The sequence below is a fragment of the Pithys albifrons genome, chromosome 4 (assembly GCF_047495875.1).
Source record: "Pithys albifrons albifrons isolate INPA30051 chromosome 4, PitAlb_v1, whole genome shotgun sequence".
In the NCBI taxonomy this organism is placed as follows: Eukaryota; Metazoa; Chordata; class Aves; order Passeriformes; family Thamnophilidae; genus Pithys; species Pithys albifrons.
The window spans coordinates 81,884,258-81,906,508 of NC_092461.1; the positions used below are offsets into that span (position 1 = coordinate 81,884,258).

Genomic DNA, 22,251 nt, shown 5'->3' on the forward strand with positions numbered 1-22,251 from the left:
CAACAAAAAGCATGCCGGTAAGGTTCATACAAACAACTCCCAGGTTTTATTCATCAGCAATAATGCTGCTTTTCAAAGTACTTGGCAATGAAGCTGCAAGTAAGATCTTGCAGAGGTTTACTCCCCTCTAACCTTTTCCAGCAGACTTTTCTCTTCAGGAGGGAGTGACTGGACCATCTAACAGCCACAAACAGGAGACGTTAAAACATGAAGCAACACTACAATAAAATGAAGTAACAGGCAGCTGCAGTTGCCTGGCATTAACACTGGAACCAGTGGGCTAAGAAGTGTCTAATTCACTTTTTGCATGTGCAATGAAGTGGAAGAACACTTTTCAAGATTAAAAAAAATTGTAGTGACTTAAGACCTATACAACTGAAATTAGAATCAGGCTCTTACTTCCACCAGGTTATTCCCATACTTCTCTGGTTTTCATGTCTCAGGAGTCTCATTATGCCATTCCAGGGCAGCCCCTTTCTAACCTTCATGGTTAGAAACCTTCTAGCATCTTCCAGAATTTTAGGCATTCCATAACCACTGGACTTTGTACAGGATCTAGGGTCTGAGCTGGAAGCTGCTCCTCCCACTCAAAGAACTGCTTGCTCAGCAGCAGCTGCTTTCATTTTAAGAGATTTTGGCAGTTTCTTGGGCAAGCACCAGAGAAACTGGTGGCAGTCATTACTGCATGTTTGTGTTATCCAAGGGATGCAGAGGCATTTCTCCCTAGGCAGGAGGGAGTTAACTTGCCTCCTGTTCCCTGTCTTGGGAATAAGAGCTGGGATGGCAGCCCATAGTAGGAGGGCCTGGATTGAACTTCCCAGTGAAGAGGAGGGACAACATTTTTGTGTAAGAAAGATGCTTGCCAAGAAATAGAGAGGGAAAGTAACATGGGAGAAGGGAAGTAACTCATCAGTGTTCAGGACAGAACAACAGCAGTTTCAGGATCTGAGTACACATCAGGGTCTTGGGCAGATCTTTCCCTTCCTAAGTCACTCACCAGAGAAAGAAATCAGAAGGAGGAAGGCAGATGCCTTCATAGAGAAAAACTGCTAGGAGCTCACAAGCATTCAGTTTCCTTCCAATAACGCTAATTAAATACCACTACACAACTTGTAGAGAGGAAGAGGCTGAGGTTGTAGAAAACTTTTAAACATAGGACTAGTTTACTGCCAGCATGAGCCACACTGGGGCAGGAACATGTGGGTAGGAGCAAAGAGAAGGGCAGCAGCAGCCACAGCTATTGTTGTCCTGGACCACTGGAGGATCCCATGCTGGGACTTAAAACTCTAAAGGAAGGCTGCTGAAAACCAAAGCTGCTTGGCTTTGTATTTTCCAAAAGCACAATACAGTTGGGTTGAAAAAAGTGAGGCACACCATTGCTCCAAAACTTACAATTATTCATTGAATAAGATGCTACAAAAGGGGAGAAACCAAAAACAAAAAACCAAAAACATTTGGGATGAAAGACTTGTTTTCCTTTGCTTTTAACCAGCCATTTGAAAACACTGCAACATGACCAATTCTTCAAAAATGTTTTCCTGACCACAGTGTCTTGCATGCAGACAAACACAAAGATTATGCCAGTTCTTGGAAGAATGAATGTCAGTAGCTTTTTATAATATCAGAGCACATGTCTGTTGGTATTGTTTTTCTCTCTTCTTACCTCCTTAATTTTAGGGTTTACATTTTTGGTTGTTGTTGTTGTTTGTAGGCTCTTTGTTTAAACAAGTACAGTAGGTTATTTTTTCTCTGGCTGTTCATTTTTGTTTGGCTCTTTAGATTTTGTGCCTGTGCAAGTAAAATTGACCTTAACAATCTCTCTCCTGCTGTTTCAGCCTGATCAGCTTCCGCTGGGCCAGTGTCATGCTACTGTTTTAAACAATTTGCTTGTTTGTAGGTAGCTAATTAGTTATTTGCTCTCTTCACAGAGAGGCTTTTTGAGGTCTGGGCTGTAATTTTTTTTTTTGTGAGATATACCACTGCATATTTGAGAAATTCCCCAGATAAGATGAAAGATGGGACTCTGATTTGCCTTCCTGAGCAAATTTCTCTGGCATTGTTTTGTATTTTGGTGGTACTGAGTTAAGGGAGCAATTGGGCATGTACTTACATGCCTTTGAAGTCAGTGAGATGTATTACTGTCTTGAAAATAGACATGCTTAAGGAAATGGCTCTCCCAAACTAGAACTTTATTAATTTTACTCTAGTGCATACCTTCATTGAGAAGCTTTAGAAAGCCAAGGCCCCTAGGTTAAAGCTGCAGATCCAATGCATGAACAGTGAAGTATGTTAACCTGGATTATGGAGGCTCTCATTGCTCTTACATCTGTAGCTTAATTTGAGCACCCCTATGGACAAGTCCTCAAGCTGTGCTTGTGAAACTGAACAGCTCTGAACATAGTGGGCCATTTATCAGTCTCTTTCTGTAATCCACTCTAATGCAGATTAGATTATAATATAATCCCCGCTTCTGGAAGTGTTCAAACCAGGTTGGATGGGGCTCTGGGCAACCTGCTTTAGTGAAAGGTGTCTCTGCCAGTGGCAGCTGGGTTGAAACTACATGGTCTTTAAGGTCCCTTCCAACCTAGGCCATTTTATGATTCTATGATAATGTAATTTGTTTCTTACTGCAATTAATTCAGATGGCATAATGTTTCATGTGTACAATAAGCAAAAATTCCCTAACTTCAAGAATTACAAAATGTGGACTAAAGAAAAGTGTAGATGACTAATGGGATACATGACAGACACAGAAATGTTTGAAGATGTGACAAAAAAAAGAAAGGAATCTATGGAAAGGTGCTTCTGAACCACAGAGATGTCAGTGAAAGAATGGAGTGGGATGGTGTAAAACCTTAACAATTTATGTCTCCTGTCAATTTGTAGAACTAATTGCTGGCTGAAATGTTGAACTGCTCTAAATTAGCTGTTCTATGACTGCAAACTGAATTTTTCCTATATTAGTGAGTGTATTCTATTTCTGTATTGAAATATTTCATTGTATAATGCAGTCTTGTGGAAAGGCAGGATCCTAACAATATTCTGTGTTGGTTGTCTGAAAACCTGGTATTTTTTGTTTCTTTTTGCTAACTTCTCCAGAAAAAAAAAAAAGAAAAAAAATCTTAATTAAAAGCATCTCTCTGATGAGCATCTCCTTTGATCTCTCTCGTTTGATACTCTCTCTCCCGACAGGCTGTGATATTCTGCTAGAAATACTTTGTGCTTGTCTCCATAGGGATAACAACTGCTCTTCTCCAGGCATTTTCTTGGTCTAGGATTTGGGAGCTCTGAAAGAGGGCAAACATCTTCATCCAGCCTATAAACATGAGAGCAGGACTCCACATGTAGTGACATACTAAATGCCACACTTTATTGCCAGGAAGCTTCTAATGACGTGGCAGTGATCTCACAATGACTAATCAAGATTTTCGTTTCCTTGTAGCAATTGTACCTGATAAAAAAAAAGAAAAACAAAACAGGAAAATAAAACTGTAAGTAGAGGAGAGGTTCTGATTTAAAATATCTGACAGGTGATGCTCTTCTACTTTCCTGAGGTTATAGAGTGCAACTCTTCTCCATAAATCTGGTGCCCTGGATGCCAAAAGCAGAGTGGTTATGACTCCTTCCTCACGGATTTCAGTGGACTGGCCTTAACATTAGCTTAACTTAAGCTTGGCATGACTTTGATGTGTGGGGTGCAGGCTGACTATCAACCTGAGGTGTGTATTACGTAAAAAATGGAGTTACTATTTTCAGTGTTTCCTGCACACAGTAAGAAAAACTTAAAGAAAAAAAAGTGGATGGATTCAGATGGTTCACAACCAAAGTAGCTCCCACCCTGTGCATAGCCCAGCACATGGTGTGTAGGACTAAGCATATGTCCAGCCCCATCCGGGGCGCTGTCACTCACCGGCTTTTTCTCTCAACAGCAAATACTTACACTGCTGTAGAAGACAGGGAGCTGCTGGAGAGCGTTCAGCAGAGGGACACAAAGGTGCTGAGCATCTCCCTTTATGAGGAGAGACTGTGTGAGCTGAACCCGCTTAGTGTAGAGAAGACTGAGAGGGGATCTTACTAATGCATATAAGTATCTCAAAGATGGATGCCAGGAGGATGGTGCCAGTCTCTTTCAGTGGTGCCCAGTGACAGGACGAGGAGCAATGGCTGTAGACTAAACCGTAAGATAGTCCACCTCAACATGAGGAAGAACTTCCTTATATTGAGGGTGGCAGACACTGGAACAGCTGCACAGGGAAGTCACGGAGTCTCCCTCACTGGAGACATTCAAACCCACCTGGATGCATTGCTATGTAACCTGCTGTAGGTGACCCTGCCTCGCCAGGGGGGTTGGACCAGATGATCTCCCGAGGTTCCCTCCAACCCTAAGGATGCTGTGATCTCCCCTTCCCGGCGCGCTCCAGGGCTCATCCCAACGCGCGGTCCGCATCCCCGGTCCCGCACCGCCCCGTGCGGGTCTCTCGCAGCCGTGCCGTGCCGGGCGAGGCGGGGCCGGGCGCATGTGACCGGCGGGTGGGGGCGGCCCCGGCGGGCTGAGCCTCCTCGGCGGGGCAGTGCGGAGCGGCGGCGCCGGGACATGCGAGGCGGCCGGCCCCGGGCAGATGATGGCGATACGCGAGCTCAAAGTGTGTCTGCTTGGAGTGAGTAGAAGAGACGGGGGCTCGCTTCCCCCTTTCCTTCCTTCTTTTCCCACCCCGCAGGTGGGGCTGCGGGACGAGGGGATGCTGGCTAAGCCGGGGAATGCTTCCAGTCGCCCCTTCCCTCTGCCGGGGGGCGCCGCGCCCCAGTGGGGCGGGGGGGGCTCAGCCGCGGTAAATTCCTCCACGCCGAAACTTGGCAGGCGCTCGCCGGCCTCCACGGGGTGGGGGGAGGCTTTGGTGCGGTTATTTTGTTGGTTTGATTTTGTTTCTCAACTTTTTAGAAGTGAGGAGGGCGTAGCGGGGTGGGTTGGCTCTCTGCGGGGGCCTCCCCGCACCGCTTCCCAGGCCGGGCGCAGCGCCGTGTCCCCCCGTGCCGGCTCTGCCTCCGCTGCCAGATCCCCGAAGGTGCCCGGGAGGGTTTCCCTGCCCGCCATCCCGCAGGCAGGGAGGCTCTGGGGTTGTGTTCCAGGCGGCGGTGGCCTCGCTGAGCCCCCGCAGCGGTGGTGGGAGCGACACGGAGAAGAGCAGCAGTGCTGCCCACCCGGGACACGCTCTCGGGTGGCTCCTCCCGGGGCTCGGTCCCGTCTCGCCGACGGTCAGTGCTTTGTTTAATTACTTGTCGGGGTTTATTCAGAGCTTCTTTAGCTCAGCTCCTTACAGGAAAGTCCTTTCTGCCATTCCTTTTTTTTTTTCCCCTTCTCTTTTTGCTCTTTTGGCGAACCCGTGCGTGCGTTTCACATCTGGAGCAACAATGTGCTTAGCTCTGCACTTTGGCTGCGCCTGCCCCCTCTCTGCCCGGCACCCAGGGAGAGAAGCGTACCTACCAAGTTGGGACAAATGCCTCCGGAGAGCAGAGTCACCTCTCCTGACAGCACCTAGGAGAGCATCGCCACTCAGTTCTTTTTTAAAATCAAATATCTTAAATTACTGGGTGCGAGTTAGGCTGCTTTTAGGCCCGTATCTCCATAAACATTCAAGAAAGATGCATGAATGAAGGCGTTTTAGAGTGAATTCTTTTTCATGCGCCATACAAATGAGTTGTATATTTGTAAAACAAACACAAATAGACACCCTGGTTCTCTCTGATTTGTGGTGAAACTTAGCCCAGCAGGAGTGGGTACCTTGCCCTGGAGTAAGTGCCAAGATGTGGTGCCAGGGTACTGGAGAGTTCAACCCAAAGTATTTGGCAGTGGCCATTCCTCCTTTTGTGGTTGGAATTCCTGCCTGCAGCTTTTAAAATGGCATAGTGACAAAAATAAATGTGGTTTACACAAACACGAGGAGTCTGGGGCAGAATATGTGGATATGTCTTTATTTATCTTCTTTCCCAGCAGAAAATGTGTAATTTTATAGAGATGAAGTGTCCTGTGGAATGAGATTCCTTTTGACCATTCTTTATCGCTGTTTTGTAACAGTAAAATATACTGGGGGTTTTGTAAGGCAACTGTTTTCTTCTTTTAAAACAGGAAAAGAAACCTATAATGCAGCACTGTATTACTGGGAGTATGCAATTACTCTGTAGATTCATTAAAATGATAGGGTGGCAGTGGTAACGCTTAGGAAGATGTGCCTGTAGTTATAGTCACTTAGTAGTTAGTGAGATATTCCTTCCTGGGTTTTAACAGGGCATAATCCTAGAAAATCATCTACTTCTGATCACAGGTATCTCATTTACCATGGGAACTAACACTACTGTGTTCTCAAAAGAGGAATCCTTCAGATGATGAAACTCCTCTAGAAGTTCAGACAGGTTTTCAGAGCAGGGAAACTCCATACCTGTCTGTGTGAACAAACGCACGCATTAATCTTCTGATCTGCTTGAAAGCTGGATGGCAGCTCAGAAATGGATTTTCACATCTACCAAAACAAATCTTGACAGTTGTTTTTTTCAGTAGGTACCTGACCTGGTAGGTTAATCTGCATTGTATCTAGTATATCCCCTGATAATCAGTCAATAATCAAGTCTGGCATGTCCAAATCTCAAGTTCATGTGCTTATTAGAAATAGGAATTAAACCAGTTTGTAAGCCTGTATCCCTCTCCACTTCCGAACAAAGCCTGAGGCTGTACCTCTAGATCAGACAGGAGGATCATGGTTGGTGTCTGGCCCCGAGCTGTGCAGAGGGTCTGGGCTCTTTTCTGCCTGTTCAGAATTCCCCAGTGGGGGAAAATTGCAGCTGGTGCAACATTTGCAAAGCCAGCTTCTCCACAAGCTCTCCACAAGGTGTAAGCCCATTTGACTGTGGAGGGTCTAGACAGGAAGATGAGGAAGAAAGGGAATAGAGAAACCAGAGCTGTGCTCCACACTACTGGCCTTGCAAGGTAGTGCAATTCTTCCAGGGCCAGTGTGTGTCCCAGAGCCATTGCAGCAGAGGTGGGGAGTAAGTTGTCAGCTCCAGGATGTTAACCCCACATTGCCAGGGGGGACCTGGCCTGTAATTTTTAGCATAAATCTAACAAACTGAGGATTTGGGTATCTACATTTCAATTCCTCCTCCTCCAGAGTATCTTGGGGTTTTTAAAACTCTCTGTAGGTGTCATGGGAGTGATTTGGAGCAGCCTGGATTAGTGCACAAGATGTGGAATTTGTAGATGTTGAAGGACACACCAGCCAGAGAAGGAGAAAGGAAATCTGGGGCAGGGCAAGGCTAGTTGTTAGTCAGTTTGGAAGGCAGACTTTGTTGATGTTGGGACTCTTCGGTGGTTTCAGCTTGCCAGTGGGCTGGCATGAGCAGGATGCCTGCCTAATTGTTCAGTGCCTTACAGCCTTAGGTGTAAGAGCTATGGAGGTGCAGTTTAATAGCTCTCTTCAGTATGTTGCCATGCAAGTGTCCTCAAGCCTGCTCCTAAACTACTTCCTCCTGTAAATTATTGCTGCTGGGCAGTGAGGTATCTGCATGTGGAAGGTCTTCATCTTTCCAAGTGCGAACACTTGAGCTCTGCTCCAAGTCCTGTCTTGTCACTCCAGACTCTTCCTGTTCTCTCAGTCTGGACTTCTTGTTTATTCACAGAAGTTGTCCCTGCTTGTGGAGCTGAGCAAGTTTTTTAGCTGCAGCTCAGTATGTGCAGTGAGATGAAGTGTAGCTCCCATTTGACTTGCTTGGTGTTTCTGTGTGGGGCACCTTTGTGGAGGGGATGGAGAGAGGGGCTTAGTGTGGCTAGTGTGTTCCTGAGCCGTGCTTCAGTGCTGAAATGTGGCCAGGTGTGCAGCTGCCAGTTTCCTAATCTGGCTGGGGCTGCTGAGTGCCCTGTGTCTTAGCTCCCAACATTTTCTTTATGTGGACTGGTGGAGCGATTTACAACTCCGCCAAATCATGACATAATTGTGTGTGGCAACTGCTGAAGAGATTGCCAGGTTTAAGACTAAGGCAAAGTTTCTTGTCTTTGTCACTTCCTGAGGAAACTTTGACAAGTCCTCAGAGCCTTTGAGAAGTGGCTTGCTAACTACCATCTAAAGTGACCTCCATTACTCCTTTCCTTTTGTTTTTGTTTATTACATTTTTGTGTTGTGACTGTTCATCATGAGACCAAAGGAGTTAGGATTGGAAGAGGCTCAGAGGTCACCCCTTGTCCCTAAACCCCCTTTCATAGCTTTCCTAACATATGTTTGCCTCCGGTCCTTAAAAACTCATGATCTTGTCCCTGGGGTGATGTCCCAGAGCTTAACTGCTTTTATTATAGAAAGTTTTTCCCAAACATAGTGCTTTACATCTTCCTTGCCTGAGACTTCATTTCTTTACCCTTCTGTTTATGTTTCCATTTTCTTGCTCATAAGAAGTCACTTGCTGGCACGCGCTCTGTTAGCATGAAAATACTTTCTGAAGTTGGTAAGCATACATTTGTAAAAGGAGTGATATTTTCTCTTTGGAGGAGAAGGATTTCTCAGGAGTTTCTTTGCAACTGAATTCCATTTGCTAGGTGTGGAGAACTGCCTATTGCCTTTGAGGGTGTCGTGTACCTCTCTGTGCAACGTCTGCATGTGCAGGCTGTGAAATTGAGCTCAGAATTGTTTGATACTCAAAAGTAATTTGGAATGTGATAATAGTTTTCTTACAGAGAAGATCTCTGGTTTCACATCTTCATGTCATGATAATGTAAAGCTCTGCATTCTGCTGGATGGATAATGGATTCTGGTAGCAGAGCACATGCATGCAATCAGACCTTTCAGTGCAAAGCCCACTCCTCTTCTGTAAGTGGCTATTATACTGAACATGTATGACTGGGAATCTTTTAGTCTCTGTTGGTGTCTGTGAAAGACTGAGGTTATATTTTTCTTTTGACTCTGAAATATTTGTCATTATTAATGCTTTTAGGCCTATGTGTCCCAGCACAAATAGGAGCTCTGCTGTTAAAAACCAAACTGCACACCCGGGTGGGTTGTACCAGTTAAGGACCTTTCTTCCCACTAGATATGTGCAAGGGTGGCCTCCACGTTAAGATGAGCATCCTGCTGAAGACAGTAACATTACATAGTGCAGAAGCCATGTGTGCATCAACAGCTGTGTGCTGTAGCCTGAAACAGTACAAGAGAGACCAAAGTAGAGCAGATGACAAAGGCAGTTGTGAAAAGAAGTAAATCTTACTGATGAAGTGAATGTACATCTTCTAAAATTTTTGTCCAGAAAATGTCAATCTGAGAGGAAAACAGACTGAAAAGCGATTACCCCCCCACCCCGTGTTAATGGTTCATCATCATCATTCATTTGTACTTTTATGTAAACAAGTAGCTCTATCGTGAGAGAAACTTTTGAATTATGACTCCATTGCTGTCTGTCATGTCGAGTCACTGATTTGAAGTGTCCATCATTGCAGCCTTTCTATTAAAGGAGCTTTCATCTGTCTCTTTGCTAACCACTTATGCCTTTGCATTGTAGTGAAATAGCAAATCCTGAGTAAAACTGAACAATGATTTTAAATAAGTCTGTGGGGAACTGAAAGACAGACACACAGCTGACTGCATATACATCAATTTCTCAGGAAATGTGGTTTTTTTTTATATTTTTCCCTGGTGAAGAGTAGTCTGACATCTGCACTTACTGTGTGTACATAGCACTTCCATATTCCATTGCCGTCCTTTGCCAGTCTGTCAGGTTACTGAAAGAGTCTGAGACTGGCGATTTTGTTGGCTTTTTTTTTTTAATATTGCATTAAAATCCAGTTATGCATCAAGTAAGAAATGCTTGTTCTCTCGTATCAATGAAGAAGTGTCTTCAGAAGCCTAAAGCAGCCTTTTCATATTAAGTTATGAAACATTTAAATGGCTACAATCAGATTTTTTGCAATACATACCTTGAATAGGTAAACAATTTCTCAGAATTGAACAGAATTTAGGATTTTACATTGATCTTGGCCCTGTTGCTTTCTTGACATAGCTAAAAAACTTTTTTATTTACTACCTTCTTCCAGAAATTTTGTGTGGGATTGCTTCAAAGAGTAGGCTGGGTTTTAACTGAAGCATCCTTCTAGGAAAAGATGAGTGTGGAGGCCACACACTGCTTTTGTTTTCAGCAGCACATTCAAGCTGAATTTCTGAAGCAGCAGAAGGCAGAATTTGAAGTAAGTTTTACTTTTGGAAGCAAAGCCTCAAAAGGGGAAGTTTGTTACTACTCATCAACTGGGCAGCAAAAGAATCCCCCATGGCTGATGCCTGGTGCTGCACATGGTCAACTCCCATGCACTTATAACCAGCTCTTGGCTCCTTACACCTGCTTGTAACTTGCCTGTTGAATGAGTCAGTGCAGTGACCATCGCTCAGAAATCATATTCCAGGCTGCAGTTTTACTGTCTCCCAAATTCTATTTATTTCTTTTGTTTATAGTGTTGCCAATTGGTTTTTTTTTTCATTTCTCCAGCCCCTTGCTTCTATCCCTCTTTTTGATTTCTGACTGAAAAATTGTGAAACTTTGTGTTTTACAGTAATTCTGAGGAAAAGAAAACCTACCTAATTTCTTTCTTTCTTTCTACCAAAATAAGTTGAATTGCTAATAAACTCCATTTTTTTCACATGGTTGAATGCAGTTTTAGCCCTACTCAGTGAATCAGTCCTCAGGCAGACTATGTGAAGCAACCAGAAACTCTGCATGCAAGCAATGTGTGGAGAAAAGAAAAACCCTCTCATTTTCCTCAGATGGTTCCTTTTAACAAGCTGAAATCAAGGCGTATAAAAGCCATTTTTAATTTACATTTAAAGTATGTTTTCTGAATCTCTGGTTGATGGTATGACTTGTTTCTAAGGCGATAATTTGATTTATTGATGGGTGTGTTGCAGTTAGAGTGCAGTTGAACTGCCTGTGGGCGAAGGCCTCTGAGTCTGCAGGGCTTTTGCTTGTGTTAGTGTTTATAAGTTACAGAGCTGGTAAATTTTGCTTGTGTTGGGTTGTGTCAGAGCTGGGTACGATGTGGGTCCTGCAGTCTGCAAGTGTACAGGCTGGATAGATGTATTCTTGACATATTCTTTCTAAACTATCTCAAGCTAATTCCTTGTTGAGAGAAGCCTTTAACAGAGAGGCTGGAACCGCAACTCTGCTCCAGCTGTGCTTCAGTACCCACCTTTCCTTTCCCCTCCCTGCTGCTGCTTCTTGCAAATGCCATTTGCCCAGTCTTCAGCACTGTTAGACTCTCCAGGGACTGCTGTTGATCATGGATTTCCTGGCCTCATCTCTGCTCAGATAAGATCAGGACAGGCACCATTTTTTTCATTTCCTGTGCTGCGGTTTTGAGGGGAAGGCAGAGGGGCATCTTGAAGTGAGCACAACTGGCTTTGGCAGGTTTGCACTGTTACAGAATGATAGAAGGGTTTGGGTTGGAAGGGACCTTAAAGGTCATTTAGTTCCAACCCCAGTGTCATGGGCAGTGTCACCTCCCACTAGAGCAGGTTGCTTTTGACCCCACCTTCCCCACTGTTCAGGTGCTGCCTCATAAAACTGAGTGCAGGGCAGGTTGTTTCTCCTCAGCTTCAGTGTCTTGTCAAACCTCCACTGATGGGGATGTTGTGTTTGGGATTGTGGTCTGACTGCCTTGCCATCCTCTCCACCTCCATCCGAAGGTTGGGGGCTTCCTCTGCTCGAGTTTTTCTGAAGTTGCTTCTGGGGCCAGCTGAATGCCCAAGACATGCATACCTAGAGGTACTTGCCAAAAGGGTTGGAAATGGAGGTGGGAAGCTGGTAGAGATCCTCTACCCCACAGTATACCTACAAGTCCTGCCTCCATCCAGTGCTAATCACACCTGTGGGGTAGATCATCATGCCAGTGGGTTGGATCATCCCATACTTTTTGGGGAGGGCAGAGCAAGCCTTGAGTGCTTTGCTCTTTGTTGGGGCTTGTCATGCCCCCTACTATCTCCTAACTGTAGGCTAGGGTCAGCTCCTGAGAACGTAACTGCAGCCCCTCACCAGGTGTCTGGGTCTGCCATGAGAAATGTGCTTTTAAAATAAATGAAAATAAAATATGTTTTTATTCTTACAGAGATGTTTTTCTTCTCCCTGCATACCTTGTAGAGGCTGAGTTGTGGTGTAAGGGTCAAGGTAAAAGGAAATTTATTTTAAATTCCATCTCAACTTGTAAGATGCCAGGAAAGGGACACATTTCAGTTTTCTTCTGAAGTATCTTGTACACCCTTTCCGTGAACACTTGCTGTTTTGACCACCACTGCCAAAAGACAAATCTGAGCTTTAGAAAGCTGCCAGCAGAGGTGAATGAGAGACTGACTCGGAGCACAGCCTTGTGTAAGCAAATGCCAGTGGTTTGATTTACAGTCTCCAGCCTTGCAGGGCTGCCCATGAAAGCTGAGCAACAGGCAGTGGAAGAAGCATTTTTTATTTTTGCCTGGATATTTTTAAACATAAATGCTAGTTAGTGCATGTTTTTACATTTCTTGGAGAAGAGGGTAGAGAAGTTATGTTTTTTCACTTTTTGTTTTGGCCAGAGTATGTTCTTATTTGGGCAACATGTGGAAGTTGCATGTGTATGAAATCCAGCTACTAAATACTTTGTGTCCCTGAGTAATTGTTTCCTCCTTTGTCAGCAGAGTGACAGGATGCTGCAGACGTCATCGGGTATACTGGTTGGACCCTCAGCCTCTGCCGGGCACAACTGCAGAGGACTATAAAAACTGTAAATGATAAATATCAGGCTCTTACAGGAATTCACCTACAGATAGGGATTGTCTGAAGGAGCTTCACCTTTTCTTTAAAGCCTGTCTACAGAGCCAAAATGAATTAGAAGAGATTCCTAAACTGGGTTTGATTCTGAAAAAAGGAATTTTTTTGGCCCATGTAATTCTCCAACAAACAAAACTTAAGTGTTAATAAGACCTAATGGTTCATCAGCAAAGCTGTGCGTCTGAGTGACTGGACCTGTCTGAAGTCACTTGCATCTCCTCCCCTGCTCACTGGTGACCTATGAGTTACAGTGGGCACTGGAGTAGCTTTAACCTTCTCTATCTGATGCTTGTAATTAGTAGCTGGTACCTCATTCCAGTATTGCCATTGCGTGAATTCTCCAGATGTGCCCAGTTGTGAGGCGGATGCTGGGAATTCCTCAGCAGAAGAACCCTTAGGAATTTGGTCAACATCTTTTGTGTGCCAACCCAGGGAAGCTGTAGTAGGGATCACCAGACTTACCATGCTTTTTACTGATGTGAAAAATATCCTTGAGAGGATTTCCTTGAATGTGGTGTGGTGTCGCACTAAGGCTCAGTTTGATTCTTGTGACTTGAATTAATTTTTAACTACTTGACTTAAGGGAGACAAAGTTTTGGTTGCTAATTTAGAATTTAGAAGCATATTACAACTGAAAAATTTAAGGTGTTTGTCACGGTGTAGTCTTTGTTAATTAAAAAGCCCCCAGCCTCTCACTGACTGACACCCACCACTACCAGCTTGTTAAGGGCACACTTCCACTTTGTGGCTGGATAAATCTGGCAGTTGGTTAATTCCTGGAAGGATTTAGGAAATGAGAAAAAACTGATTCCCTTTCTTGAATAGGAAGCCCATTATCTATCTTTTTTTTTTCCCTTTCCTTTGCATGCTAAATATAAGTATGCTTATTTTAAGAATCATAAAATCAACACTTGCAGTATATCTTGTTAAACCTGATACGAACAGGAAGCAACCACCTTTTGGCCAGAAGTTGTTCATCGTGCATAATCTGTGCTTTCTTCAACCTTTTCAGTACTGTTACTTTTAGGTGATAATTTCTTGAATGTGCTACAAACATGTTTTTTTCTTACACTATCCCTTAAGTCAGCAGTTTTCTTTTTGGACATTATCGCTCTTGTGGAAAATTCAAGTAAAGATGAACTTTGTTTTTGTCTCAGGTTGCTTGAATGTCAATGAAGGAACATTGTCTTAACTGTTATGACTCCAGCAGTGGAGAGTACTTTGAGTAGTCTTTAAATTCAATTTTTTTCTGTCTTGGATATTTTCCTTTTTTTTCCTTTTCTGCAGGGTGTGCTTGAAAAGAATAATTGCATGTCCAGGCATTAGATGGACAGTTGGAGGATGTTTTATGTGACAAAAATGGCAGTTGTATAAAACTGGGTAACATAAATTATGTTACTGAAACCGTAATCTGAGTAGAGTTCCCAAGCATATGCTTGATTCTAAGCGTTAGGGTAATCCCCCTTCAGCAGTGTATCAGGCCACATTGTTCAGCCTTTGCAGAATGGACTAAAGTGAATCCCAAGCTTAAAGGTCAGCATATGCTTAATGCACAGCTGAATGAAGTGCTGTGTGGAGGACAAGAAAAAAGGATATGTAAATTAAGTATTTGAGATAACACAGCTCATGAGTGATTCCTGTCATTAAATGTTAAAAGCAGATAAAGTAGCTCAGTTTTACCCATGCTTGGTTTTCAGCATTTGGTAGATTCTTTGGAGGTGGTGCTTTATTTGACCAGGTATTAAGGTGACACAGAGTTTTGTGGCCAGGCTTTTTCTCCCTTAGGCTGATGTGGACAACAACAGAGAGAAAATGAACCTTTGACAGCATAAGTCCAATTTTATACAGACTGTCTGAGGGAGAGTGGCAGCCCTGAAGCCTAAAAAGTTCTTCAGGAGTAGTTTTAAGTGATGACAATAGAATGGCTTGGGTTGGAAGGGACCTTAAAGGTCATCTAGTTCTAACCCAGCTGCCATGGGCAGGGACACCTTCCACTAGCACATTGCTCAGGACCATATCAAACCTGGCCTTGAACACTTCCAAGGATGTGTAGACCAGCAGAAAAAGGGATGTGGAAGTTGGCATAGAGGAGATTTGGAGGAACAAAGTGATGAAGAGAGAGACTAATGGAGGAGGAGGAAGTGGAGGACTCAAACTGAGAGAAAATGTTAGGGAGCTCTATGGTGGAAGGGAGTGAGGAACACAGAATGGTAAACTCAGGGCAGGAGCAAGGGAAGGAGAAGCTAAGACAACAGAAAAATACACAGAGAAACCCACAAAGGGTAGTACATATGAAATAATAAGGTGGGGTGGAAAACCCCTGCCACTTCTCCCTTGGTTTTAGTCTTTCGTTTCCTTTTCTCTCTTAAAGTCCTAACTGTCTTAGTGCTGTTTCATTTATGTTTCGAGACACTTTTGTCCTGTGGAACCTGCAGAATTGCTGTTCACATTGCTTTAAATTAAGCTGTGTCTCTCAGCCAGTGAAGAAAGCTGTCACTGATGTGACAGTGGGAAACTCTGGTGGGATCTCACTGGCCAGTAGAGATGTTTTCCTCAATCCCTATACCTGTAGTTCTGCTGTGTCTGGCATCTGTGGGAACTTTGGTTTTAGTCCCACATGGTCCCAAACACTCAGGATGTGACACTGAAAATGTGTTTAGTATCCAGACAGTCTGTCCTGAGAGTGACTCCTCAGTCCCTTTTGTGCGGCTCAGTTTTCTCATGCCTTGGAGGGATAGGTCAAATACATTCTTCTTTTACACCTTTGTCCTTAAATGTACTAAACTTCATGGTTTAGCATTCCAGCTGAAATGCTCCCAGTGTGTTTTCAGTTGAGATTTACAAAATCCGCACACTTTTAACCCTTTCTGGTTCCCAGTTTCTGAGGGAAGATGAAAAAAATTGGACAAGTGAATGAAAACATCCTTCTAAACAGTTTTAAGTTAGGTACAGATTTCCTGCTTATTTTTTGTGGCGGAGAGAAGATGGTGCTTTAACAATAAAAGGAACACTATCTGTTTTTGCTCATTTTAAGTTTTTTTTTTCATAAAATGCGCTAGACTTACCAGCTTTTAGGAGTTGCTGAGTTTCATACCCAGTGAAACCAACAGGAGGTGAATACATTCAAGAAGTCAACTGCCTAAGGGATATGGCCTTGTGGTGATAATGTCTTCTGTTTATGAGCCTGTTCAGTGCAGGTAGCTTTACTTTTAGTAAGTTCACAGCAGCACATAGTAAATCCACAGCTAAAAATCTCAGCCCTGTGTTTTATTATACTGTGGTTGCTGTTACCTCTTCTGTTTACTTGCATGGGTGACAGAGGGGAAAGCACCAGGTGATGATGCTGTTTGAAGTAAGTGGTGAAGTTTACTCTATTACGGAAAACTTTAGATCCAGTTAATACGTGAAATTGAAATGCATATGAAATCACTATTAATCAAAGTTAATTAAACCCAACCTAACAGTTGGGTGAAAAATTTCTTAACACAAATTTAGGTTTAAGCAAACCTCTGATTGGTCCATTCCCAGTCCTGCACACCAATTCAGGAAATGAAAGCCTCCAGTTTCAAGGATTTTAGACCTCACCTTCATGCCAATTAATGTCCATGTGGATGTGTATTATCTATCTACATGTCATTTGCAGTTAATTGTAAATAACAAATAGTGGCAAATTTTAGCAAATCTCAGTGTGTTCCCTTCCCCTGTTACCCTCTGGGGAAGGCATGTGTTTTAATGTGTGTGGAAGGCTGATGGAGGTAGATTTCCAAAGGTTGCAGGTGGGCTGGCAAGTTATAAGAGCAGCCTGCAAAGAGAGTGCCATCAGCAGCTGGCCAGTCTTTAGGCTGCTGATGAAGGAGACTAGCTCACACCTTCAATGGTCATTGGAGTCTGCTGGTTTTACAGGTTGTTGTGTCAGCTAAAAAGAGCTGATAAGCAGAGGCAAAATTTCTGGCAATAAATGCAGGTACGAAATCCCTAGTTGGTGTCCCACTCTCATGTCTCCTGAACTGTTCAAAGTGGCTGGTGTGTGGCTGCCTCTGCCCAGTTATTTGCTTCTGGTTCTTGGTAGACAACATACCCTGTACCAGGGCTCCGCTAATTTGGAGCACAGATGCGGGGCCGTGAGTCTGGTTCCTGTTTGTTAGGGGAAATGTTAGTTTTTATAGCTGCACCCTGAAACTGCCTTCTTCCCCTGTTGCCTGTTGCTGCAAGAGAGAGAGGATCAGGCTTTCTTGTCTCCAGGACCAAAGTTTTCAACTGGTTGACATCATTTATGTAGCTCTTTTCTTCCTCTCTCCTATGAAATGCAGTCAGTAATGTTGCAGGTGAGGAAGTTACAAATTGGGAGAAGTGTGTCTGAACATTGAATTGAATAGGGTTTATTGAGCTTGGATGGACAAATTTGAAGGTAATTGAGCCCTTTTACAATTTTTTCAGGCAACCACTGTGCAGTTTTTATATTAGTGAAATAGTAAGCTGAACACAAGAGCCATTTTTTCAAATGCTGTACCTAGTTGATGTCTCTATCATTGCTTGCATTAAGAGCCACTGCCTTCATTTAATACAAGAAAATGACTGTTGGTACTTACAGGCAATCTGCAATATGAATTACAATGTTTGGATTGGATTATCAGTTCTAGATTGACTGGAGGGTTTTGCATATCTTCTGTGTTGGGACATGAATAGAAATTATTTTGTTTCCGTATTTACTGTCACTAACAAGCCTGTGTAGTGAAATTATGGCCCCTAATGATAGAATTTGAGAACAAAAGTGTCAGGTTGTTGGAGTACAAACAGAAAGTTGTGTAAAAAAGCAATTTGAGTCCAAGACTATCTCCTTTGAGATCATACCATTATTTTGAAAGTTTCAGCTGCTACAAATGTATGTGGGGAAGGTTCACTGAGGAAGAGAATTTGGTGTGGAAAGAACAACACAGAAATGTTTATCCCATTTGTTGCTGTGAAACTGTACGAAAAAAACCATTTGTCACTATGCTGTTGCCTACTGTGTTTACTGAACTATGAAAACTTCATGTTATTTATGTTTTTAGTCTGAAAATTAAATTTAGTTTCTCTGATCACTGCATTGCGCAGTGGTGATGAATAATATTTAACCAAATTGTTATGCCAGTGTGTGTGCATATGACCAATAGAGATAACAGTCCCTACAATCAATACTCATTATCACTGACAGTGTGAGGTACAGTAATAGATGTGTTACTCTTCTTACCTAATTTTTCAGGTTCAGGGCCAATTATCAGGATTTTCAAGGAGATACTATTCCCATAGTTTTTTACTGTGTTTTTAAATAGAAATTTGCCTGTGGGAAGAGTAGTACATCAAGTGGATTTTTGTGATTGCACGTGTATTTTGAGATAGAGTGAGCAGGAAAAGGATGGCTGTGTGCAGATGTTAAAAAGTCTCCCAGATTTGTCCAGAAAATAAACTCTGACCTTTGGAATTGCCAAAATTCAAGTATTGCTATCAGTAAAATTGCATAGGCATTAAAGTTGAACTTGCCGTTTGTATTTATTTTTACTTTGGCTTATTTTAGCTCCTCCCAGTTGAGGTTTGATTTACTGGAGAGATCTGTGAAGTTCGCTTTTGGTTCCTACTTCATTGGTGGGGGAAGGATCATGAGATGTGACTGTGACCCATCTGTGACACCAACAGTAGGAATGTTCCTATGGTAAACAAGGGCTCATTTCTAATCCTTACCTGAAAAATGAAGAGATGAACATTGAAGAGATCATACATAAATGTCTGTGGTGGAGCTCAGATTGGAAATCAGCAAACTGCTAACAGGGAGATATCTAAGGTGAACTGGGGTGGTAGGAGAGGATACCATAGAGTGTGGGTGTGAGGTTGCCCAGAGAAGCCATGGATGCCTCATCCCCGCAAGTGTTCAGGGCTGGGTTGAATGGGGCTTTGAGCAACCTGGTCTGTAGTGGCAGATGTTCCTGCCCGTGGCAAGGGCATTGGAACCAGATGGTCTTTAAGGTCCCTTTAAAGCCAAACCATTCTGTGATTCTATGATTCTATAACATGCTCTTTTATCACTTACAAGGCATCTGTCAGGGTAGGTTTACTTACTGGTCTGTGTTACACCTTGGTCAGGAGGATCCTATAATCCAGGGATCAGTAAAAGGCAATTAGGGGTATGATTTTTGTTTGGACAAGACTGATCCCTATAAAGTCTCACAGCTATAGTTCTCCTAAAAATTAACCGAAAAAATGCCCCGTGTGGCATACAATGTATTTGATACTATGCAGGTTTGAGTGGGTTTTTTGTGGGGTTTGTGTTTTTTTTTTTCCTTTTTCTGTTCATTAATACAATGATTTATGTTTGCGATACAGGCATCCCTTTGCAGCTGCCTTTGCCGCACTCACACTACCCGCTGCCACAAAGGGCTCCCCAAGGTGGTAACAGCAGTGAGATATGCCTGTGATTCCAGGGGAAGGTGCTCAGGCACTCTTCCTTCCATCTCAGGTTGTCTCACCTGTCTAGTTCTTGTAACTCCATCACGCTCTCCTGTTTTCCTTCTTACCCAGGCTTTTGGTTCCCAACTTGCTCGAGCAATTTGGTCACTGGGTGCTTCCTCCTTTCCTCCAGTCCCAGCATGGCCAAATTGACCAGTTTCCTTCTCTCATAGTCCCAGAAGTCACCAGGTGGTGCTATTGCCCAATTAAATGCTCTACGTTGCACTGCAACATGGTCCAGCCCTTGAAGAAGGGTTTGATGGTGTTTGGTTTTGTGATGGAGCTTTCTCTGGTGGGAAGCTGTGTCAGGTAGTGGCGAGAGGTCTTGCTTCTTGCCATGTGTTCAGTCTTGAGTCAGTTTTTGTTGATGCAAGATTGTTTCCTGTGACTTAATCAGCCAGTTTGATGATGAAGTCCCTAAAAGGCTGGACTGCTTATACACAGCATGTGACCACACTGTTGTACTCAAAAGCTGCTTTATTGTAGTGTAAAGCATGAGCAAGTCTCACTAAGGATATTCTCAGGCTTTGAGCTGTTGGGTCCGCCCCTGCAATCCAGGGGGAGGTTGTTTTGCTCATTGGTTGGCATGTGCTGCTAGTCCAAAGGAGATTTGTGTCTGTCTGTGTCTGTGTGTCTGTGAGTTCCGGCTTCCTTGAAAGGTGCTACGCTTGTTTCTCTTTTCATCCTCTCATTAGCCGTCTAGATTGATACTGCCTTATTTGTAGCTGCTTTTTATAGAGATCATGCTCTTACTTGAAACTGTAGAGACAGTTCAAAACAAGGAGTTGAGCATCTCAAGTGCATAGCTGATGCTCCCAAAGCCACAATTTGAGATGAAGGATGTAAATAAACACGAAGTTCCTGTCTTCCTTTTCACCAGACTAAGCAATTCTTTCTCTGCAGACGCCCATACCACATGCTGTCAAGGGCATAAGAAATTGATTGAGATTGTGCTCTTTGATTTCAATTTTAAATCCTCCATTTTACTTGGCAGTTCAGCTGCTGCTCTGAATTTGATAACCTGTGTGCAAGGGGAAGGAAATGTGTAAGAACAGACGCAGAATTAGCTGGAAATTTGGTGTGGGGAAGCAGTTTCTAAGTACCATTAGCAAGAAATGAAGACTGTTATCTTTGCCATCCACATTCTGGGTAGCATGGCAGTGTGGTTAGCTTGCACTTTGTATGGTAAGATGCAGTGATTAAGCAAATATAGTTGAATTGCAGTATGGATGTGGGTTTTGGTTTAGTTTGGTTTGTGCTTTTTGTTGGTTTTTTTTTTAATCGAAGTAGGTGAACTTTAAAAATTGAAGATTCCAGAGGTAGTTTGGCTGCAGTGTTACTTTGTTGTTATTGTTTTTTTAATTTATTCTACAGTACAGATTCAAGTACAGTTGCTGTTCTTGGATCACATTGCAGAGACCGAAACTGAAGTAACCAGATTACTGACCCACAGGCTATGTTTTCCCCATCATTGCATTTCTATTTTGCCTTATGTTTTTTATTTATTTATTTTTATTCCATTGGAATTATTTTAAAGAAAGAATAGCTTTAAAGTTATTATATAGAATAGTCCTGTTCTCCCTTTCTCTCAGTAGCCCTCTGTCTCATAACTAAAGGTCAATTTATATTCCTGTGCCAGCTTCATAGACAAAAGAGTGGGCAAGTCGTGGAAGAGCCGTATGATTTCTAAGTGCTGGATGAGTAACTGTACAGCAGACACATGGGTCACTTAGTGATTTCTTGGGTAGTAGATTAACTGACCACTAATCCTGGCTACCACTGCTGGTGCAGTGTAATCCAGGATTCATTCCTTACCACTGATTTGCTGGGCTATGTACAAAGGAAGGATAGCTCCCTAGGTCGACTTTGCAGCACTGTCTCTTGCCTTCTTTCAAGGTGATTACGTTCATTCTCTCAAGTCCTCACATTTGGAGAAACCTTTCAACACTTGGAATCAAATGCTCAGTTTAAGTTAAAGGCATGCTTACTGGCAGCCAGATGAGAGAGAGCACTTAAAGTGAATCCTCTTGGAAACCGAGTGCTTGGGGAAGAAAGGAGGCGTGTTACAGCTGATCCATGCATCTTGAAGTTCTTCACATCTGAAGGACAGGATACCATCCAGAGGGTCCTGGGCAAGCTTGAGCAGTGGGCCCAAGAGAACTTCATGAAGTTCAACAAGTCCAAGTGCAAGGTGCTGCACCTGGGTTGGGGCAACCCTTAGTATCAACACAGGCTGGGGGATGAACTGATTGAGAGCAGCCCTGCTGTGAAGGACTTAGGGGTGCTGGTGGATAAGAAGCTGGACATGAGCCAGCAATGTGCACTTTCAGCCCAGAAAGCCAGTTGCATCCTGGGCTGCATCAAAAGCAGCGTGACCAGCAGGTCAGAATTGGGATTGTTCAGCATCAAAAAGAGAAGGCTCTGTGGAGACCTAATTGTAATTCTCTAGTACCTGAAGGGAGCCTACAAGAAAGATGGAGAGAGACTATTTACAGGAGCATGTAGTGACAGAACAAGGGGAAATGGATTCAAACTAAAAGAGAGTAGGTTTAGATTAGAGATTAGGAGGAAATCCTTTACTGTGAGGGTGCTGACACACAGAAAAGCTGTGGATTCCCCATCCCTGGAAGCATTCAGGGCCAGGCAGGATGGGGCTCTGAGCACCCTGTGCTAGTGAAAGGTGTCGCTGCCCGTGGCAGGGAATTTTGAACTGATGAGCTTTAAGGTCCCTTCCAACCCAAACCTTTCTGTCATTCTGTGATTATTTAGGCTGCAGCCATGACTCTCTGTGCCATCAACCCATCATGAAGAGCTTCAGATTTGAGTCATAGTTATGATGGCATGATAATGTCAAGTATCTTGGAAATACTTTAGGAAAGACTTTGGTTTTGTATTATATTACATGTGCAAATACATGAGTGCCTCTAAGAAAGTGATTTTTTTTTGCTAACATTA

The 22,251-nt window shown here is 43.3% G+C and overlaps 1 protein-coding gene across 2 annotated transcripts in view; it reads left to right on the forward strand.

Moving 5' to 3' along the window:
• Positions 1 to 4,549: 4,549 nt before the first annotated feature.
• The window catches only part of RAB31 (RAB31, member RAS oncogene family), a 66,001-nt gene continuing 48,299 nt past the window's right edge, over positions 4,550 to 22,251 (forward strand). Inside the window, exon 1 of one of the 2 annotated variants that reach the window (XM_071554832.1) lies at positions 4,550 to 4,658. In XM_071554832.1, coding sequence (XP_071410933.1) covers positions 4,620 to 4,658 — 39 coding nt within the window. In that variant the 5' untranslated portion in view covers positions 4,550 to 4,619. The remainder of the gene's footprint in view (positions 4,659 to 22,251) is intronic. The other variant, XM_071554833.1, reaches the window with a different exon arrangement.